At 60.8% G+C, this 21,403-nt stretch overlaps 2 protein-coding genes across 3 annotated transcripts; one reads left to right on the top strand and one right to left on the bottom strand.

Moving 5' to 3' along the window:
• The first annotated feature begins 209 nt into the window (after positions 1-209).
• SMARCD2 (SWI/SNF related BAF chromatin remodeling complex subunit D2) lies at positions 210-16,631 on the top strand. 2 transcript variants are annotated; one of them, XM_074557968.1, is made up of 13 exons: positions 210-512; positions 7,020-7,204; positions 9,756-9,798; positions 10,230-10,352; positions 10,677-10,796; positions 11,795-11,890; positions 13,075-13,176; positions 13,839-14,000; positions 14,137-14,234; positions 14,576-14,711; positions 14,788-14,910; positions 15,510-15,611; positions 15,711-16,631. In XM_074557968.1, the coding sequence occupies exons 1-13, from the start codon at positions 357-359 to the stop codon at positions 15,762-15,764; spliced, it is 1,500 nt and encodes a 499-aa protein (XP_074414069.1). In that variant the 5' UTR covers positions 210-356; the 3' UTR covers positions 15,765-16,631. The 2 variants fall into 2 exon arrangements, with proteins under 2 accessions (XP_074414069.1, XP_074414068.1); XM_074557967.1 differs by having other exon boundaries at positions 7,017-7,204.
• A 75-nt stretch (positions 16,632-16,706) lies between these two features.
• Positions 16,707-21,403, bottom strand: PSMC5 (proteasome 26S subunit, ATPase 5). The gene is made up of 12 exons (XM_074557969.1): positions 21,249-21,403; positions 20,676-20,747; positions 20,172-20,241; positions 19,555-19,652; positions 19,268-19,324; positions 18,945-19,175; positions 18,744-18,870; positions 17,550-17,740; positions 17,364-17,462; positions 17,171-17,281; positions 17,012-17,098; positions 16,707-16,814 (listed from the first exon to the last, which is right to left on the bottom strand). The coding sequence occupies exons 1-12, from the start codon at positions 21,285-21,287 to the stop codon at positions 16,761-16,763; spliced, it is 1,236 nt and encodes a 411-aa protein (XP_074414070.1). The 5' UTR covers positions 21,288-21,403; the 3' UTR covers positions 16,707-16,760.

Genomic DNA, 21,403 nt, shown 5'->3' with positions numbered 1-21,403 from the left:
ACACTCACGTGCACGCAGCTGCACACACGCGTGCATGACACACGCCACACGCTGACGTCAGACAGGCGGGCTGGGGGTGGAGCCTCTGCCGTGGTGGGCGGAGCTCCCGGCTGCGCGCGCGGCGCCGTGGGCGCGGCACTGCAGGGGCGGGGCCTTAGGCGGGGGTGGGCGTGGCTCCAGCGGTGGGCGGGGCTATGCCGGGGCGGGACGCTGCCAGGGGCTGGGCTATGCCGGGGGGCGGGGCCTGAGGCAGCGGGCGCGGAGCCGTTCCCGTTCCCGTTCCGGCGCCCCCGCCGCTCGGAGCCGCCACCGCCGCCGGGGCCTCCCCGCCCCGTCCCGTCCGCTGCGGCCCCGCCATGGCCGGGCGCGGCGCCTTCCCGCTGAGCCCGCTGCCCCCCTCGGCCGCCCCGCCGGCCCCGGGGCCCGGCACCGCCCTGCTGCGCGGCCCCAGCCCCGCGCCCGCCGCCGCCCCGGGCTACCGCGCCATGGGCCCGGCCGCCGCGCAGTACCAGGTGAGAGCCCCGGGCTGCCGGGAGGGCTGCGGGAGGCACCGGGACAGCGCTGGGGTGGCCGGGCGGGCCGGCGGGGCCTTCCCGGGCCAGCGCGGCCGGGCCTGGCCGGGATCCCCGGAGCGGGCCCGGCACCCCCGGTGCGGCCGTTCTGCTGCCCCGGTTAGCCGGGACAGCTCCCTGTCAGCCGGGACACCTCTCTGCTCCCTGCTCTCACTTTACAGCCTCAGATCCCGCTCAGAGTTGGGCCGGGCCCGTCCCGTCCCGCAGCGGGTGAGCCGGAACCGGCCTGGGTCGCTGCCGTGGGCCCCGGGCCCGATCCGGCTGCAGAGCCTCCCCAGCCCTGCCCGGCCCTTCCCATCCCCCGGCACCGAGCCGGGAACGCGTTCGTGTCCTTGCCAAAGGCGGAGGGAACGCGTGGTGTGCAGATGTAACTCGGTGTAACCTCGGAGTATCCTCGGTGTGCGCTCCGGAAGGAGCGGGCTGGGTTGGCGGTGGGAGAGGGGAGCGGGCGCTCGGTGATGTTGGAGAAAGTAAACCAAGTCATGTTAGGGAAAGTAAATCAAAACAACGAGCAGCCCTCCGAGAGCCCTTGAAATCACTCGGTTTTCAGCTTGGCATGTTTTACTAGTAAATTCAGGAAGTAAGAACGGTGTTTACAAGCGCCTGCAGGGACAGGCACAGGGAATGGCTCCCAGTGCCAGAGGGCAGGGATGGATGGGATATTGGGAATTGGGAATTGTTCCCTGGCAGGGTGGGCAGGCCCTGGCACGAGGTGCCCAGAGCAGCTGGGGGTGCCCCTGGATCCCTGGCAGTGCCCAAGGCCAGGCTGGATGGAGTTGGAGCAGCCTGGGATAGTGGGAGGTGTCCCTGCCATGGCAGGGGTGGCACTGGGTGGGTTTGAGGTCCCTTCCCACCCAATTCCATATTTCTGTGCTATTCCAGCGGTAATAAATACATCCTGACACACATTCCTGCTCCCCCTTGCACACCCGGCTTCCCAGTTCACTCCCAAGCTTGTGCTGAGTACTTTGGGCTGAGTTTTCAGGTTTGAAGCTCAGTTTTCCAGGCAGGCTGGAAATGTAGGAGCCCCGTTGTGCAACACATTCTCCTGGGTCACCGCTGCCTCCTCCAGAGCCGTGCCTGATTTATGTGATTTAAAACTCAGGAAATAAACCGAGCTCAGGGAAATTCCGGCTCCTTAACACAGGAGAAGGAAACAACTTCCTCCTGCAGCCTTCAGAAATGCTGTTGGAAGCTGAGCTGGCCGAGCGTGAGCCGCTGGTAACTCGAGGCGGGGGCACCGCCTGACCTTCCATGTGCAGGGTGCAAAATCCAGCTGGGAGTAAACAGGGCTGGCAGATGCTGCTGGGCTGGCAGCAGGTGTCGGGAGCAGGGGGCAATGTCCCCTCGGTGATGTCCCCATGTTGATGTCCCCTCGGTGTCTGGCACGCTGGCACAGCGGGATCAGCCCCCGTGGCCTCTCGCTGAGCCTGGGAAAGGAGAGGATCCCGAGGGTCTCTGCCCTTTGTTTTGCAATTCCCAGGCTGAGCAAAACAGCCCCTCCCATCCCTGCCATCCCCCCAGGGCTTGGGTTTGTCCCAGTTTTAGGAAGAGTTGCGTTGTTTGGGCACCAGGAGACAGAAGAGGCCCTGGCCAGGGCAGCGAGGGCTTAGGAGCTCTAATCTTGGGATTATTAAACATATGCTCGTCCTTTGGACATCCTTGTGTGCCTGCTGGGGATTTCCTGGCTGCCCAGGCAGGGATTCCAGGGGGCACCTTTAGTGGGAACTGATGTTTCCAGAGCAGCCAGGGGCCCGTGCCATGCCTGGAGCAGGAACATCAGGGCTGGTGGGGCCCATCCTGATCCCTCTCCCTGCCCCTCGAGCCACCAGGCTGAGCCCCAGCAGCCAGGTTCCATGGAAGTTCAGCAGGAAGGAGCCTTCCTGGTTTTTCAGGTGCTGGTTTCAGGTTTAGGAGAGTTTTTCTCAAGTTTTGGGGTTAACACAGTGGCCTGGAGCAGCGTGGGATGAGACCTTGGAATTCAACACTCTGACCTTGCAGTTACCCTCAGCTGATGCAGAATTAGGTGCCCATTAAATGGATATTTTTTTGGCAAATGTTGGGAAGACAGAGCCTGGATTCTCTGGCCAGGAGGCTGCTGCAGCCTGAGCATTCCCAAAGCTGAAAGGAGCTCTGTGATCCTGTCCCTGGGCAGTGGGAAGGAGAGATGTGCTTCATGGAGAAATCCATGGAGGAGCTGAAGAAGTGTGGGATGTTGTGCCAGGTGAAACTGGGGAGGCCTGGACATGCTGGAGAGGGCACAGTGTGGGAGAAATGCCCCCTTGGGGAGCAGGGAGAGCCGTGTTCCTGCTCCTGGAGGGGGCCAGGGGCCAGCAGGCAGGGCTGGAGCTGTTCCAGAAGGCTGCTGGGGCTGGAGAACCCCACCCTTCCCCAGGGACAGGCTTTCCAAGGCAGGTTTCATCAGAGCCCCAGCCCGGAGCTGCTTCCAGCCTGATCCAAAGCAGATGGACAGTGTCTTGTGGAGCAGGGGGAGGAGGGCAGGGCAGAGCCCAGGCACGCTCTGCTGCTCTGGGAAACGTGACAGGGCAGGGGGAACAACAGCTCCTCCAGCCCTGCTGCTCCCTCTGCTTCCGCAGGAGCCCCCCAGGAGGTTTGGCCCTGCAGGAGCACCACGGGCAGGGTTTGTGCCAGCCCATGGCTGCTCCTCCCCAGCACCTTTGTTCCTTGTTCCTGCTGCTGTTCCTGAATCCCTGTGCCCTCTCCTTTCCCTGCCCTGGGACATTCAGGGCTCCAGCTGCAGGGCTGTGGACAGGCAGGTTTGTCCAGCCCAGCTCTGCTGCTGCTGCTGGAGACATTCCAGGATGTGTCCTGGCTCTGCTGGGGGCTGTGCCTGTGCTGTGCCCTTCTCCTTTTGATTTACCACTTCCTCATGTCAGCTTTACAGCTCAGATCTGGCTCCTGGAGCTCCTCCTGTGTCCAACACAGAGCTTTTCCAAGTGTGGGGTTTGCAGGGAGCTACAGCAGGGTTTGCAGCATCTCCATCCCAGCAGCACCTCCCAGCTCAAGGTCTGTGCCAGCACCAGCCCAGGCTCTCCCTGGCACCCTCCCATGTGGGATTTGCTCACAGATAAGGAGGAACAAAGGGGAAAACCACTCATTTGGGGTGTGCAGTGGGCTCATGATCCCAATCCACCCCAAGCCCTGGGCAGCAGAGCTCTCCTGGAGCCCTGTTGGAGCAGGGATTGTTTCTGTGTCCCTGTGGGAAGTGCTGCTGCCTGGGCACGAGGGGAGGAACTTGCAGGGAGAGCTCTTGGTGCTGGGCCAGGCTGTGCTCCAGAGCCCAGGGTGAGGATGGATGTGAGCTCTGGCTCCCTGGTTCCTGTCTCTGTGCAGAGCTGGATCCTGGAGCAGCACAGGAGGGGCTGGGGAGGTGCAGGCAGAGCCAGGGTGCATGAAGGGCCATGAACAGGCTCTGGAGCTGTTTGCAGAATTCGTGCTTTGCCTCAAGCTCTCTCTCTTCCTGCAGATCTATGCTGGGATTTATTGCTCCCCTTCCTGCTGCCAGCCCCCGATTGCTGGGCTGTCCCTCCTCAAGCAGGGACCTTTGGCAGGCTCAGAGATTCCTACCATGCCAGCAAACATCCCTCAGGAGCCCTCCCAGCTCTGCTGGGTTCAGCCAGGGCCGGTTCTGGGCAGAGCTGCCCCAGGCCCATGGGCAGAGCAGTGCCCTGGCATGAACCCCGGGCACAGCCCCGTCCCTGGCAGGGAGCAAACACGAGCTGCTGGTCCTGGCAGGGAGCAAACACGAGCTGCTCACTGTCCCATTTGCAGAGGCTCTGCAGGGAGCTCTGGATGGGATCCAGGCTCTTCCTCCCGCTGAGCTTGCAGGGTTTGCCCTTTGTCTGCCCCTCGGAGGGGAGGGGACAGGGCGGGCCTGGGGGTGCCACAGGCACTGGGGGTGCTGGGCAGGAATGAGCTCCTGCTCTGAGCTGGTTTAATCGAATTTCCTGAGTTTAAGCCCTCTGCAACCTGGGAATTTCCAGGCAGGCTTCACCCCCAGGCTGTGGTGCTGCTTCCTGGCTTGGCTGAAGCTTTTAGGCTGGGCTTGTGTGAGAAGGGTTTGGGAGCAAATCTGCCCCAGGCACTGGTGACTGAGCCAAGAGGCTTCTCTGGTGCAAATTTGAAAATCCTGAGAGTAAACTGAGAGGAAAATTCCACGTGGAGGGTTCTGCCCTCCCCTTATTGCTCATCCAGGCAGTCCTGGGTGGGTCCTTGGTGGGCTGGAAGTCGCTCCCTGGCAGCTGAGCTGTGGCTGATGCTTCTCAGATGGTTTGGTGAAGTTAAAGTGTGACAAATCGGTGTGTCCTCGTGCTGAACCTTTCCCTGCCAATGGAATTGTCTCAATGGAGCAGCTGGACACACAGGAGACCTCGCCCAGGATGTGGAGCTGTCAGAGACTCTCTGAAGCCTCCAAATCTCTCCCTTCAGGGGTAGATCCAAAATGTGCTCCATGGAGGGGCAGAGGGAGGGAGGAGAGACCTCAGGGCTGCTCTGACTGAAGGACAGGAGCTGGGGCAGCTCCAGGCAGGCTCCTGACAGCATTCCCAGGGCAGGGAATGTCTCTGGAGCTGTCACCGATAAACACCCGGGGCAGGCTTTCCCTGCGAGCCATTTCCTGCTCCTGCTGCCTCCAGGCTCTGCTTCCAGCCCAGGCTCTGTGCTCAGCTGCTCTGGGGGCCCAGAATTTCAAAATAAAGTTTCCAGCTCCTTCTGGGGGTTTCTCTGCTTTTCAGATGCCCTGGCAGGTGTGAGCACAGGTTTGGGTTCCCCAGTGCTGCTGGAGCTGAGCAGCAGATCAACATCCACTGTGGTTTGTGGGGCTGTACAGGCTGTGGGTCCACCCGGCCCTGCCACAACGGATTTCTTGATAAACCCCAAGAAACTGGGCCTGGCCTCGTGGTTTTGGCACAGAGAGGTGCCAGAGTCACGAGGAGCTGCACAAATGGGGCTGAGCAGGAACATCTGGGAGCAGGAACAAGGAGCCTCCTGCCCTGGGGAAGGGAGGGTCAGAGCCCAGGCTGTTCAAAGGCTGTGCAGGCTGTGTGCTGCTGCTTGTGCTGTTTGTTGTGTAACAGGCTCAGCCTGGCCTGGGGGGTTTGAGCTTCCACGTGCAGCCCTAATCCTGGGGCCCTGCTGCTGCCCTGATCCTGCCTGGAACATTTCTCCTCTCAGGATCTGCCACAGGCTCCAGGGGCAGCTCTTGGCTTTGTGTCCCTCAGCTTTTCACAGAGCTGGGGGTGTTTTTTGGAGGTTTTTCGGCTGCAGCTCCATCAAACCAACCCCTCTGAGCTGGGGGTGGCTGCATCCCGCATTCCCACCCCTGCATCCAGGGATTGCTCCCACTTGTATCCCTGTGTGCAGGGAGTAATGAGGTTGTTCCTTGGCTCCCTGCCCTGCAGGGCTGTGGGGATGTCCTGGCACGTCGGGAGCCTGGGGCAGGGCAGAAATGTTGCTCTGCTGGCTCTCCCAGCCTCCCGCCTTGGCAGGGGGAGCTGAGGATCCCCAGGTGGAGCAGGAGGGGTGCCTGGTGGGTCCTGGTGGCACCAGGGGCACCAGTGGGTGCTGCCCAATCGTGCTCTGAGGGTGCAGAGGGGCTGCCAGGGCTGGGACCCCTCGGGGCTCTGTTGTGGCTCCCAAATTCCCGCTGTGTGTCCCTGGAAGGGGCAGGAGGGGGCTGGTGCTACCAGGGGGAGCTGCTGCCTCCTTCATCCCTGTGGGAGGAACTGGCATTGGCAGTGTCCTGGTGCAGCTCTGGGGGCGGCACAGGGCCTGGCTTTGGGTCCACTGCTGCCAGGCCAGGCTCCCCTGCTCTCCTTGGCCTCTCCTGGTCCTGCTTTCCCAGAGCTTCCTGCAGCTCCTGCTGGCATTGCCTGCCCTGGGCAAGGATGCACGGGGGGGAAGGGGTGGCACAGAGGGTAGATGGCACCCAGGGTAGATGACACCAAGGGGATGGCACTGAGGTGGATGGCACTGAAGTGGGTGGCACCCTCAGAGGTGGATGGCACCCAGGGAGAGTGGCATCCAAGGGGATGGCACAAAGGTTGGATGGCACCGAGGTGGGTGGCACTAAGGGGATGGCACTGAGGCTGGGTGACACCAAGGGTGGGTGGCACTGAGGTGGATGGCACCCAGGGTGGGTGGCACCAAGGGTGGGTAACACCCAGGGTTTGTGGCACAGAGGTGAATGGCAGCCAGAGTGGGTGGCACCCGAGGTGGATGGCACTAAGGTGGGTGGCACAGAAGTGGGTGGCAGGATGGCACAGAGGGGGTGGTACCAAGCTCACTGGCATCAAGGGCGGTTGGCACCCAGGGTGGGTGGCACAGAGGTGGATGACACCCAGGGTGGGTGACACCAAGGGTGGGTGGAACAGAGGTGGGTGGCACCACAGCCAGGATCCCGTTTGACCCCATCCCCGTTTGCAGCAGCGCCCTGGGATGCCCCCCGGGGGCAGGATGCCCATGGCAGGGCTGCAGGTGGGACCCCCGGGGGCGCCCCCGTACGGAGCAGGGACCCCGCTGCGGCCCGGCCTGCCCCAGGCCATGATGGATCCCTTCAGGAAGCGCCTGCTGACCCCCCAGGCACAGCCACCCATGGCCACCCCCCGGAGAGGGTAAGGCTGGAGTGTCCCACACCTCAGGGGATGGGGGAACTGCTGGGCCCTGCTGCACTGTGGGAAATCAGGGGTGGGGGGGTGGAGGGACCTCAGAGCCCACCCAGGCCCACCCCAGAGCCCATCCAGCCCTGCCCCCGGGCTCCTTGCACTCTCCCAGGGTGCTCCAAATTCCTGGAACATTCCCATTCCCACCTCAGAGCCCACCCATTCCCACCCCAGGGCATCTTCCACTCTCCCAGGGTGCTCCAAACTCCTGAACATTCCAGTCCCGCCCCAGGGCCCATCCAGTTCCACCCCAGAGCCCATCCTGGCCCACCCCAGGGCTCCTTGCACTCTCCCAGGGTGCTCCAAGCTCCTGGAACATTCCCAAGGCCACCACAGTAATCCTTGGGAGCTGCATCCCTGCTTCTCAGTGCAGCCAGGTTGTGTTTCACCTCCTGTTTTCCACCTGAACTGAGCCAGGAGCTGCTAATAATTATAATTAATAATGATAATAATAAGAAGAATAAGAATATAAGAATAAGTTGTGCTAGGAACAGGTACAGCTCACACTACCACACTAATCCGTGGGAGCTGCATCTGTGCTTCTCAGTGCAGCCAGGTTGTGTTTCACCTCCTGTTTTCCACCTGAACTGAGCCAGGATCTGCTAATAATTAATAAAATAATAATAATAGAATTATATTATCCATATTATAATATTAATTATCGATAGCAATATAATAATATGTTAATAATATAAAATAATTAATATAATAATAATAATCGGTGCCAGGAGCAGGTACAATAATTCATTCCCACCAGGATCTTCTGCTGGGAAACTTCCCCAGAGCACAGGAGAGCCCTGTTCAGGAAATACCTGTATAAATATAAATATTATTTAATATCAATGTAGATATCAATGAGATGTCACTGCAGACACGGAGCTGTATAAAAGGATGTAATTCCATTCAGGACAGGGATCTCAGGGCTGGCTTCAGTCAGAGTTTGACTCTCTCTGAGACCCCAAAGCCTCTCCAGGTCCCCACTCAAGTGTCACATCATGCAGAGTGCCACAGCTCCTGTCCTGCTGCAGAGGGGACACCAGCAGGTTTTTCCTCCAGCCTGGCACCTGCCAGAGCTTGGGAATGAGATATTTTGGGATGGAGGCAGAGATTCCTCACTTTGCAGCTTCTTCTCACTCTGATCTCCACACCAGGAACCAAAGAACATTGTTGGTTCTTTGCAGCAGCAGCTCCTGGGGGTCTTCTTCATCCTCCCAGGGGTGCCTGGTGGCTCTGGCAGGCACAGAAATGGCTGCAAGTGTGGGGTGGGGTGGCAGATTTTAGGAAGTGTGGGATGAGGCTGAAAGATTTTAGGAAATGTGGGATGAGGCTAGAAGATTTTGGGAAATGTGGGATGAGGCTGAAAGATTTTGGGAAGTGTGGGATGGGGCTGAAAGATTTTAGGGAAGTGTGGGATGGGGTTGCAGATTTTAGGAAGTGTGGGATGGGGTGGCAGATTTTAGGGATGCTCCCTGGAGCTGCAGTCAGGGCAGGACTCTCTGTCTGGGCTCTGCCAGCAGCTCCTCGCTGGTTCCCAGCCCTGCTGATCCCTCTGTGGGGGCTGGTTGGTTCCTAGAATCTCCAGGCAGGATCCCTTGGTGCTCATGGATGCTCAGCTCCCATTCCCTTCCCTCGCAGCTCCATTGGCTGCCTGATCCCTCCTGGGCCATCCCAGCACTGCAGAGCTGGAGTGAGCTGGGGCTGGGGACAGGAGCAGCCTGGCACCCACAGGGACATCATGGCTGGGATCAGGGATCAGCCAGGCTCACATCTGGGCTGGATCAAAGGATTAGGAGCTTCCAGCTGCCCTGGGTGTCCAGACCCTGCAGGAGGAGGGGTTGGATGGGGCAGGAATTGCTCCAGAGCAGGGCTCTGACCTCTCCCGGAGTGTTCTCCTGGAGCCCTCCTGTGTGATCCTGCTGCTCCAGGTGCAGCTGGAGAAATGGGAATTCCCTGCTCACCCATCTCCCAGGCAGGAAAACAGGGGAGCAGAGCAGGAGCTGCCTGGGCACAGGGTGATGGGAACCTGCAGAGGGCAGGGTTGGCTGGCCAAGCTGGATTTCCCCAGGATTTCAGCCCCACCACAGCAGAGTTTGCTTTGAGCTGGGTTTAAGAAGGTTCCTGGTTTAAGGGGAGTTCCTGAGGTTGGAGCACTGGGAGAATGGGATGGTTGCTTTGAGAGGGGAAATTTGGAAATTCTGTCCTGCAGAATTCCTTTGCCTTGTTATCACCTGGATTTCCTTCCCTGGTGTCAGGCTGCAACATCCAACACCTTCCCCCAGGAATATCCTGAGTGGGAAGGGACCCCCAAGGCTCATCCAGCCCCACTCCTGTCCCTGCCCAGACCCCCCAACACTCCCACCCTGGGCACCCCTGGCAGCCCCAAACCCTCCTGGAGCTCTGGGACCATTCCTGGGGAGCCTGGGCAGTGCCAGCACCTCTGGGGGCGTGAAGAGCCTTTCCCAGTGTCCATCCTGTGGGAGCTGTCATTTCTCCTGTTTGCCAGGGTGAAGAGGAGGAAGATGGCTGACAAGGTGCTGCCACAGAGGGTGAGTGTCACCTCAGCCCGGGGGACAGAGCTGAGCTGCTGCAGGGGATGGGGGGTCCCCAAAAAGGGAGGATTTCCCTGAGTTCCCTCCTGCCCCCTGGGAATTTCTGTGCAATCCTGAACCACCCTGCAGTGTTTCTGTCTGTGGGGTTGGACTCTGAGCAAGCAAGGAGCAGGAATGGGGTGGGATGGAGATCTCAGGAGGTCCCCAAGAGTCTTTCTCGAGATCCCAGAGTTCCATTCCATGCAGGAATGCTGCTGGCAGCAGCAACAGGCTCCAGACTGGTTTGGGAAGAGCTTTGCAGAGCTCCAGGCTGGGTTTGAAATTAAAACTGGATGCTGGATTCATCACCTGGTGTCTCCCTGGCTGCTGGGGCTGTGGGGGGGTCCAGCCCATGCCAGCAGGCTGGGATTGAGCATTCCCATGTCCAGATCAGGGAGCTGGTCCCAGAGTCCCAGGCCTACATGGACCTGCTGGCCTTCGAGCGCAAGCTGGACCAAACCATTGCCCGCAAGAGGATGGAGATCCAGGAGGCCATCAAGAAACCCCTGACGGTGAGCTGGGCCTGGCAGGGGCTGGAAATCATGGAATGTGGGAAAATTAGGGTTGGAAAAATCCCCTGAGGTACTCCAGTCCAACCATCACCCTAAGCTGTGTTCCCATGTGGAATATCCATGGGTTTCTGGAGCACTTCAGGGATGGGGGATTCCACCTCTGCCCAGGGCAGCCCATTCCAGTGTTTTCCAACCCTTTCCATGGATAAATGTTCCCTGATATTCAATCTAAACCCCCCCTGAGGCCTTTCCCTGATGCTGAGCTGGAGGTGGTGCTGCAGCCCCTCTCACTCCATCCTGCCCCTCTCTGTTCCCGTTCCACAGCAAAAGAGGAAGCTCAGGATTTACATCTCCAACACCTTCACCCCGGCCAAGGAGGAGGGAGAGGGGGGAGAACGTGTGGCCTCCTGGGAGCTGCGTGTGGAGGGGAAGCTGCTGGAGGATGTGAGGAGCCAGCAGGGCTGGAGGGAGGAGCTCTGGTGCATCGGGAGCATCCAGGGGAGGGAGGAGCTGGGCAGGATCCAGGAGGGATGGAGTGGTGGGAGGAGGAGCTGGGATAGGGATATGGTGATGTTGGGAAGAACTGTGGTCCATGGGGATCATCCAGGAGGGATCAGGTGCTTGTGGGAGGAGCTCTGGTGCATTGGGAGCATCCAGAGGGAGGGAGGGAGGGAGGAGCTGGCTGGGATCCAGGAGGGCAGGAGTGATGGTGGTGGAAGGAGCTCTGGTCCATGGGGATCATCCAGGAGGGATCAGGTGGTGGGAGGAGGAGCTCTGGTCCATCAGGAACATCCAGAGGGAGGAAGGAGCTATTCTGTCAGGATCCAGGAGGGATGGAGTGATGGGAGGAGGAGCTGGGATAGGGATGAGGTGCTGGTGAGAAGAACTCTGGTCCATGGGGATCATCCAGGAGGGATCGGGTGCTTGTGGGAGGAGCTCTGGTGCATTGGGAGCATCCAGGGGGAGGGAGGGAGGAGCTGGCTGGGATCCAGGAGGGCAGGAGTGATGGTGGTGGGAGGAGCTCTGGTCCATGGGGATCATTCAGAGGGAGGGAGGGAGGAGCTGGTCTGTCAGGATCCAGGAAGGATGAGGAGGAGGTGGTGGGAGGAGCTCTGGTCTATGGGGATCATCCAGGAGGGATCAGGTGGTGGGAGGAGCTCTGGTCCATTGAGATCATCCAAGGGGAGGGAGAGAGGGAGGGAGGAGCTGGTCAGGATCCAGGAGGGATGGAGTGATGGTGGTGGGAAGAACTCTGGTCCATGGGGATCATCCAGGAGGGATGAGGAGGTGGTGGGAGTAGGAGCACTGGTCCATCAGGAGCATCCAGGAAGGATGAGGAGGTGCTGGGAGCCCTGGTGCTGTGCTGAGAGCTCAGCTGGGGCAGCACCTGCCCCACTTTAGCGCTGGATTTGGGATCAGGAATCTCTCTGCCCTGTCTGCAGCCCAGCAAGCAGAAGAGGAAGTTCTCCTCCTTCTTCAAGAGCCTCGTGATCGAGCTGGACAAGGAGCTCTACGGGCCGGACAATCACCTGGTGGAGGTGAGCTTGGAAATGGGGCCCTGTGCTGCCCCTCTGGGTGCTCAGCTCCCAGCCCAGGGCCTGTCCTGCTGGGAGAGGGGCCTGAGGAGGTTTTTGGGGCTGGGGCAGTGCCAAGCCCTCCATGGGGACCAGGCTCTGCTGCATTCCCAGCTCAGCTTTAGGCATGCCCTTTGTCCCTGGCAAAACTCAGCTGTGCCCCCTCCCAGCCCAGGTCTGAGCTAAAGCTGGAGCTGTGTGGGGACAGGGATGTGACCCTAGGGGCAGCTGTCCCCCAGGCTGGCACAGCTGGGTCCCCACAGGGTGCTGATCCCACAGAACCTCACCCCAGGGCCCTGTGGGAAGGAGGGTTTGCCCTCCTGCCTGTCCCTGAGCTGGGGAGGTTTAGTCCATGCCTGGGAGAGGGATCAGAGCTCCTTTGGGTGCTCCTGCCTGGAGCTCTCCCTGCACCCAGCTCTTTCTTTTGCCCTGGGAGATGGTGTGGAGAGGCTGAATCCCCTTCCAGGCTTGATCCAGAAGCTGTGGGAGCCCTGCACTCTGAGCACTCAGGGCTGGAGCTGCCCCAGCCCATCCCAGTGCTGAAACTGCCCCAGTTCCATCCCAGTGCTGGAAATGCCCCACTGCTGGAACTGCCCCAGTGCTGGAGCTGCCCCAGCCCATCCCAGTGCTGGAACTGCCCCAGCCCATCCCAGTGCTGGAGCTGCCCCAGCCCATCCCAGTGCTGGAACTGCCCCTGCCCATCCCAGTGCTGGAACTGCCCCAGCCCATCCCAGTGCTGGAACTGCCCTAGCCCATCCCAGTGCTGGAAATGCCCCAGTGCTGGAGCTGCCCCAGCCCATCCCAGTGCTGGAACTGCCCCAGTTCCATCCCAGTGCTGGAACTGCCCCAGCCCATCCCCGTGCTGGAACTGCCCCAGTGCTGGAACTGCCCCAGTTCCATCCCAGTGCTGGAACTGCCCCAGCCCATCCCCGTGCTGGAACTGCCCCAGTGCTGGAACTGCCCCAGTTCCATCCCCGTGCTGGGGCACAGCCTGGCTGGGAGGGACTGGGAGAGCTCTGAGCTGCCAGCCCTGGGACCAAGAGCTGCCAGGGGTGCCCCAGGCTGTGCCAGCCCTGCCCAGAGCCCCAGCCCAGCTGGCAGAGTTGTTCCATGGCCCTGCCTGAGCTGTGTCCCTTTATCCCCGTCAGTGGCACCGGATGCCCACGACCCAGGAGACCGACGGCTTCCAGGTGAAGCGCCCCGGGGATGTCAATGTGAAGTGCACTCTGCTGCTCATGTTGGACCACCAGGTACGGCCTGGGGGGCACCCAGGGGTGGGGATGGGCTGGGACAGGGCCTTGGGTGAGGGTTTGGGGTGCAGGGATTGAAAGGAGCTCAGGGAGCTCCAGGCATGGAGGTGCAGTGACACAGGGGCTGTGGGGGACTCCTGAGTGCCTCTTCTTTGGTCAACAGGAGGAATTTCTCCATGGAAAGGGAGTTAAAAACTGGGACAAGGCCTTGGATGAGGGTTGGGACATGCAGGGATTGAAAAGAGCACAGGGAGCTCCCAGAATGGACCCATAGTGACACAGGGGCTGTGAGGGACACTCCTGAGGGCCTTTTCTTTGGGCAGCAGGAAATTCCAGCTGCAGAAGCAGCAGGAGTTTCTCCATGGAAAGGGAGTTAAAATCTGGGACAGGACCTTGGATGAGAGTTTGGGGTGCAGGGATCAAAAGGAGCACAGGGAGCTCCCAGCATGGAGCCACAGGGGCTCTGGGGCACTCCCAAGTGCCTTTTCTTTGGGCAGCAGCAGGAGTTCCTCCGTGGAAAGAGAGTTAAAAATTGGGACCAGCTGCCCAGAGAGTGACCCATCCCTTGAGCTGTCCCAGGACACTCAGTGCTCTGGGCTGGCTCAGGCTGGGCTCTGCTCTGGGGGGTTTTTCCATCCTGGCTGACCCTGCTGTCCCCACAGCCCCCCCAGTACAAGCTGGACCCACGGCTGGCCCGGCTGCTGGGGGTGCACACCCAGACCAGGGCCAGCATCATGCAGGCCCTGTGGCTCTACATCAAACACAACAAACTGCAGGACAGCCACGAGAAGGAGTTCATCAACTGCAACCGCTACTTCCGCCAGGTACCTGCACATTCCCCCCTCATCCAGCTGGGAGAAGCCTCTCACAGCCCCTCCAGGCTCTGGCTGTGCCCCTGCCCTGGGCACAGGTGAGGGGAGCCCCTGCCATGGGTGCCCAAGGCTCTGCTTTGCCCCCCAGATCTTCAACTGCGTCCGCATGCGCTTCTCCGAGATCCCCATGAAGCTGGCAGGGCTCCTGCAGCACCCTGACCCCATCATCATCAACCACACCATCAGGTGGGGGCACAGCCTGGGCTGGGCACTGGGTGGGCACTGGAGGGGGCTGAAGGGGCTGCATGGGATGGGGAGGGTCTGCAGGACTGGGGGTGCCCCATGGGGTGGAGAGTGGGCACTGCCCCTGAGACTGGGGGCTCCATGGGCCCGGAGGTGTCCCCAGGGCTGGGGGGCTCCATAAGCTGAGGGCACAGGAGGCTTTGAGCTCTCCAGCCTGAAGGACCAGCACAAGTCCCCTGGGATGTGAAGAACCACCAAATTTGTGGCTTCTTGGGGCACTGGTGTTGCTGTTGGGGGTCCATGCACCCCCAGCTCAGCAGGACCCCCCAACCCCATTCCCTCAGCGTGGACCCCAATGACCAGAAGAAGACAGCCTGCTACGACATCGACGTGGAGGTGGACGATCCCCTCAAGGCCCAGATGAGCAATTTCCTGGCCTCCACCACCAACCAGCAGGAAATCGCCTCCCTGGATGCCAAGGTGGGAGGGGACACTGCCAGGGGACAGCTGTGTCCTGGGGGGGACACAGCTCCTCTGACCCCTGTCACCTCTCCAGATCCACGAGACCATCGAGTCCATCAACCAGCTGAAGACACAGAGGGATTTCATGCTGAGCTTCAGCAACAACCCCCAGGATTTCATCCAGGAGTGGATCAAATCCCAGAGGAGGGACCTCAAGGTAGAGGGGAACAATTCTGGGGGAATTTAGGTTGGATATTGGGAGAAATGTCTTCTGGAAGGGGTTGTCCAGCCAAGGGCAGTGGTGGAGTCTCCGTGCTTGGAGGGGTTCAGAACCATGGATGTGGCCCTTGGGGACATGGGGCACTGGTGAACGTGGTGGAAGTGGTGTTGGGCTAAGAGTGGAAGGTTTTTTCCAACCCTAACAATTCCATAATTCTGAAGCCTTGGGGCTGGGCAGAATGGGTGGCTGGGAGGGATCTGGGTTCCTCATGGAGCTCAGGGAGGGGTCTGGGGTCCCTGTAGCTCAGGGAAGAGTCTGGCTCCATCCCAGAGCTCAGGAAAAGGTCTGGGTCTATCCTGGAGCTCAGGGAGGGATTTGTGTCCATCTTGGAGCTCAGGGAAAGGTCTGGGTCTATCCTGGTGTTCAGGGATCCATGGGTCCCTCATGGATCCCTCCTGGAGCTCAGGGAAGGCTCTGGGTCCCTTGTGGACCTCAGGGAAAGGTTTGGCTCCATCCTGGAGCTCGGGGAGGGCTCTGTGTCCCTCACGGATCCCTCTGGGTCCCTCACTCCCGCTGCCCCGTCCCGTTCGGGTCAGATCATCACGGATGTGATCGGGAACCCCGAGGAGGAGCGGCGGGCCGAGTTCTACCAGCAGCCGTGGGCGCAGGAGGCCGTGGGCAGACACATCTTTGCCAAGGTGAGCTCGGGGTGGGGACAAGGTCGGGATGGCGGTGACGGCGCCCCGGGAGCCCGGGCAGCGCCCCCTGTCCCTCCCTGACCGCCACCGTGTCCCCAGGTCCAGCAGCGCCGGCAGGAACTGGAACAAGTGCTCGGGATCCGCCTGACCTAGGGCTGCCCGAGCCGGACGGTACCGACTGGAAGCCACAGCACTTGCACAAAGCCCGATGTGCCTGGAGGGATGGGCGGGAACCCCCCGGGGCTGGAGCACTGCAGAGCCCCCGCTCCCCCCAGGCCCCCGCAGCGCCTCCTCCGCTTTGCATCGCGCCCCTTCCCTTCCCCAGAAACACCCCCGGAGCCGGGAAGCGCTGCCCGAGCCCAGGGGAGGAGCTGCCAGCCCCAGCCGAGCCCCGCAGGCCCTGCCCTGCCCCTCTTCTACCAACCAAAGTTCGTCATTCCAAACGCCAGCTCCCCCACCCCGACGTTTTGCACTATTTTTGTGAACAGGTTTTATATAAAAAGCAAAAAAAAAAACACGAAAAAAGAAAAAAAAAGGCAGCGTTTTGTACAGTGGGTTTGTATTTGATGAATTAATTAATATATTGATTGAGTTCCTCTTCCTGCACTGGGCTCTGCAGGGGCTCAGCGAGGCTCCCAGGGCTGCTCTGGGGATATGGAACCGAGGGCTGGGGCTCATTTTGTGACAATCAGTTTATTCCTCCCCCCCCTCCCACTGTTCTACAGAATTCCATAATTAACCACTTGACTTGACGAGGTTTGGGGGCAGAGGGGCTGGCTCTGCCCCAGTAGCCTGTGGGGGCACAGGGGCACCAAGAACTGGAGATACTGGGTGGAGGGAGGGAACCAGGGGGCAGTGCCACCACTGCCACCCCACTCAAGTGCCTTTGCCCCCCTGCAGGCTCTGGGTGGGGGGGCGTTTACAGATTCCCAGGGTTGGGCTCAGGGGTTCCTGCTCTGCCTCTTGTGTAACCAGTTTTTGTCTATTTTGGATCTTTTCTAATAAAAGCAGTTAGCAGCAGCTCTGTGGGGTGTGTGCTGTGTCCTGCAGCCCCCACCCCGTTCCCAAATCAGTCCTCAACTCAGCACCCAGGCCTGGCCACAGCAGCTCTTTATTGACAGCACAGAGGGAGCAGCTCCAGCCTCACTGTTACTTCCACAGTTTCTTGATGGACATGTTCTTCTCACTGTCCTTCTGCATCACCTGGGGGGAGGAAATGGGGGTGGGTCCATTCGGTGCCCAAATTGGGTTTCAATTATCCCAAAAACATCCCAAGACCACAGGGAGGGTCCAGCAGCCTCTCCCATGTCACTCCTGTGGTGACAACCCCCTTGTCTGTGCCCCTGGCAAACAGACAGGACCCTTTGTGCCCCCAGTGTCACCTCTCCCCTGGCACCCACCTTGGCCACGGCCATCTCGAAGTCCTCCTGCGTGACGTGCACTCTCCTCTCCCTCAGTGCGTACATCCCAGCCTCTGTGCACACACCCTGAGGGGACAGAAGGGAGCATCAGCCAGTGCCCCCCGTGGCAGCCCCAAGTCCCCAGAGTCCCCGGCTCACCTTCACCTCAGCCCCCGAGGCCCCCGGCATCAGCTCCGCAATTTTGCGCAGGTTGATGCCCCGGGTCAGGTTCATCTTCCGCGAGTGGATCTTGAGGATGTCCAGGCGGGCCTGGAGCAGGGCACAGGGAGGGTTGGAGCCCGGGAATGGCTCCCAGGGACAGGGTGGGGACAGCAGGGGGTGGCTCTGGTACCTCCTCGTTGGGAGGGGGGAATTCGATTTTCCTGTCGATGCGGCCGGGGCGCAGCAGGGCCGAGTCCAGGATGTCGATCCTGTTGGTGGCCATGATCACCTGCACAGGGGACAGGGGGACAGCTGTCACCACCCCGGGCACCACAGGGCTGGCAGGCACAACCCCACACAGGGCCAGCCCCTCTACCTTGATGTTCTTGGTGGCCTCGAAGCCGTCGAGCTGGTTGAGGAGCTCGAGCATGGTGCGCTGCACCTCGCTGTCACCACCGGAGCCGCCCTCCAGGCGGGAGGAGCCGATGGAGTCGATCTCGTCCATGAAGATGATGGAGGGCGCGTGCTCCCGCGCCATCACAAACAGCTCCCGCACCATGCGGGCCCCTGCGGGCACGGGCTCAGCCTGGCACAGCTGGCACTGAGCCCACGCTGCCCCAGGAGCCCCACAGCCACCCAGGTAATGCTGTAGTTTGGTTTTATTCTTTGTAATACTTCGAAGTAGTTTTGTTTTGTATCCCCGTATTTTTCCCAAATTGTTTATCCCAGACTGTACCCCCCTCCCTTTACCTCTGTAATCCCTCTCCCTGGATGAGATCACCCCCAAACCCCCACCCTGGCTCTCTGACAATCACTCAACATCCCATGCCCTCCATCTAGAAGCTTCTGTCCAGGTCCTCGAGTGATCAGTCAGAAGCCAGGGCTCAGCCCCTCAAGCCTTACAAAGAGTGTGTTAAAGCTCTACACAACAAAAATCTAATAACTTTATGACTCCCTCCCCATTAACAGGCTAACCTATATTTAAATAGCAGAATTAACGCTGTCCTAAATGTCCATTCCCCAGTACCCATCCCTCAGGGTCACTTATTGGTCAGTAAATGTTCTCTATTCTGGGTTTCCACCTCCCTTTAAATGTAACCTTGGCACATCTCCAGGCTCTCAGCAGAACCCCCTGAGGCGTAGGGGCTCCTTTGGGACTCCCAGAATAAAAGCTTGGATTAACCCCTGCTAAGAGTTGGCCCTTTATCTTCTACCGATGTCTCTGGTGTCTTGTTCTGCTGCAAAGGTGACCAGCCTGGCTGCCCTCAGTACCCCTGGGGCACAAGAGAGGGGAGTCGGGTCTGCCCCCTGGTGTCTGGAGTTGGGGCTGGTCAAGGGTCCCTGAGAGGCTCACAGAGGGACACAGACACGGTGCCATCCCTGAGGCGCTCACCGAGTTACAGGGACACAGTGCCATCCCTGACAGTCTCACAGAGGGACACAGACACAGTGCCACCCCTGAGTGGCCCACAGAAGAACACAGACTCAGTGCCATCCCTGAGGGGCTCACAGAGTTACAGGGACACAGTGCCATCCCTGAGAGGCTCCCAGAGGGACAGGGACACAGTACCTTCACCGATGAACTTCTGCACGAGCTCGGAGCCGGACACACGGATGAAGGTGCAGTCGGTGTGATGGGCCACAGCCCGTGCCAGCAGCGTCTTCCCTGTGCCGGGGGGGCCGTAGAGCAGCACCCCCTGAAACGGGCACAGAGCCCCTCAGAGCCTGCCTGGGGCACAGCCCAGCCCAGGACCCCCAGTGCAGCACTTGCCTTGGGCTGGGCGATGCCCAGAGCCTCAAAGAGCTCCGGGTGCTTCACGGGCAGCTCGATGACCTCCTTGATCTCCTTGATCTGCTTGTCCAGGCCCCCAATCATCTCGTAGGTGGAGTCTGGGACCTTCTCCACCATCATGAGGGACACCAGCGGGTCCACCTTGTTGGGCAGGATCTTGTGCAAGGTGTAGCTGTCGTTGCGGAGGGCCACGCGGCAGTTGGGGGTCACCTGTGGGGACATCACACAGGGGAGTGTCCCTGCTGGCCCTGGGGTGTCCCTGCCAGAGCCTGGAGTGTCCCTGCTGGCCCCCCAGCACTCACATCATTGATGTCAATGTTCTTGTCCACATCCACCACAAACTTCCCCTCTGGGTGCACCTGTAAAGGAGGAAAGAGCCCCAGGTGTCATTTCCCTAGGAATTCCCTGCTGAGGGACATGGGGATGCCTGGGAGGAACCGGGAGCTCCAAGGCCACTGGGGCAGCCCCAGGCCCAGCAGAGCCATCCCAATGAGCTCCTCTGCACCAGGAGCTCCCACCCCATGTCCCCAAGCTGTCCCACCCCTGGGGACACGGGGCTGTCCCCCAGCCCAGCTCTGTCCCCTCATACCTTGACCAGCACCTTCTTCTTGTCCATGGCTCTCACCACCTCTCCCACGTAGGATCCCTGCTCCTGCAGCAGCTGCAGCTCCTCCCGCAGCAGCCGCACTGCAGAGGGACAGCTCAGCTCCAGAACCACCAGGCCCAGCCTGGAGGCCCCAAAGCCCAGCCCAGAGCCCCCAAACCAGAGCACCGAGGCCCAGTCCAGAGCCCCTCAGACCCAGCCCAGAGCCCCTCAGGACCAGCCTGAAGATCCCAGGCCCAGTCCAAAGCCCCCAAAGTCGAGTCCATAACCCCTCAGACCCAGCCCAGAGCCCCCCAAGCCCAGCCCAGAATCCTCCAAAGCCCAGCCTAGGGCCCCCCCCAAAGCCCAACCTAGAGCCCCTCAAGGCCCAGCCCAGAATCCTCCAAAGCCCAGCCCAGAGCCCCTCAGGCCCTGCCTAGAGCCCCCAAAGCCCAGCCCAGAGCCTCCCAAAGGCCCTCGGCCCAGCCCAGAACCCCTCGGGCCCAGCCTAGAGCCTCCAAAGCCCAGTCCAGAACCCACAAAACCCAGCTCAGAGCACCTAGACCCAGCCCAGAATCCCCAAAGCCCCAGCCCAGGGCAGCAGGAGAAGCTGCAGCCCCTACCCTTGGCGTTGAGTTCGTTCCTCTGTGCCTGCAGCCGCCGCAGGTTCTGGCTCTTCTCGTTCACTATGAGCTGCAGGGAAAGGCTCTGCTGAGCAACCTCGGGCTCAGGCACACCCAGCACAGGGAAATGTGGAGTGGTTTGGGTTGGAAAAGATCTCAAAGCTCATTGCATCCCAGCCCTGCCATGGCAGGGACACCTTCCACTATCCCAGGCTGCTCCAACCCTGTCCAACCTGGCTTTGGGCACTACCAGGCATCCAGGGGAAGCCCCAGCTGTGCCAGGGCCTGCCCACCCTCCCAGAGAACAATTCCTAATTCCCAGTATCCCATCCAGCCCTGCTCTCTGGCAGCTGGGACAGGGACAGGAGCACACCCAGCTCAGAGCACAGCCCCAGCTCGTGACCCCACAGCCCCCAGGGAGGGTCCTGCCTGCCCAAAGCCCTGGCACACGGACAGGGACACGGACACACCACCCATCCCGATGCCCCCCGCAGCTGTGCTCACCTGCAGCTCCTCGATCTTGGACAGGTAATACTGCCGGAGCCCCGAGCCGCCCTTCCCGTCGTCCATCTCCATCTGGGACAGCAGAGCTCAGCGCCGCCGAGCTCGGGGCAGCCGCGCCGGGCCCCGGTTCCCCCATCACCACCGCCGGGCCGGCTCCTGGCTCCTCTTTTCCCCCCTCCCATCTTTTACCCAGTTCCCAGTTCCCTGTCCCGAGTGTCCCTTCCCTCCCCTCATCCCTGCCCGACACCCCCGAGCCGAGTCCTGCGTCCCCCAGGTGCCCACAGCAGCCTCAGCTCCCGTTCCCCTGAGAGTCCCCCGGTCTCAATCCCGCTCCCGGTCTCAATCTCGATCCCATCCCGATCCTGATTCTGATCCCGATCCCATCCCGGTTCCGGTCCCGGTCTCAGTCCCGTCCGGTCTCTCAGGCACCGCCGCTTTCCCCAGACCCGCCGAGTCATGCCGCTGCCAGGCCCCGAGCAGCCCCAGCCGCAGCACAGCCCGGGGCAGCCCTGAGCAACCCGAGTGCCTCCCCGAGCTCCGCCGGTTCCCCCAGCCCGGCCCAGCCCACGGCACCTGCTCGGGCCCGTCCAGCGCCATCTTCTCCGCCGGCATCGGGCCCCAACAAAGATGGCGGCCGCCGCTTTCCGCTGCCCGGCTCTGCCGCCCGGATTGATAGCGTCACGTCCTCTTCCGGAAAAACACCCCGGGCGAGGCAGTGGGCATGCGCA

Source organism: Zonotrichia albicollis, chromosome 23, assembly GCF_047830755.1.
Source record: "Zonotrichia albicollis isolate bZonAlb1 chromosome 23, bZonAlb1.hap1, whole genome shotgun sequence".
Classification (NCBI taxonomy): Eukaryota; Metazoa; Chordata; class Aves; order Passeriformes; family Passerellidae; genus Zonotrichia; species Zonotrichia albicollis.
Note: the sequence above shows the minus strand (reverse complement) of the source record. Positions and strands in the feature narration are given on the sequence as shown.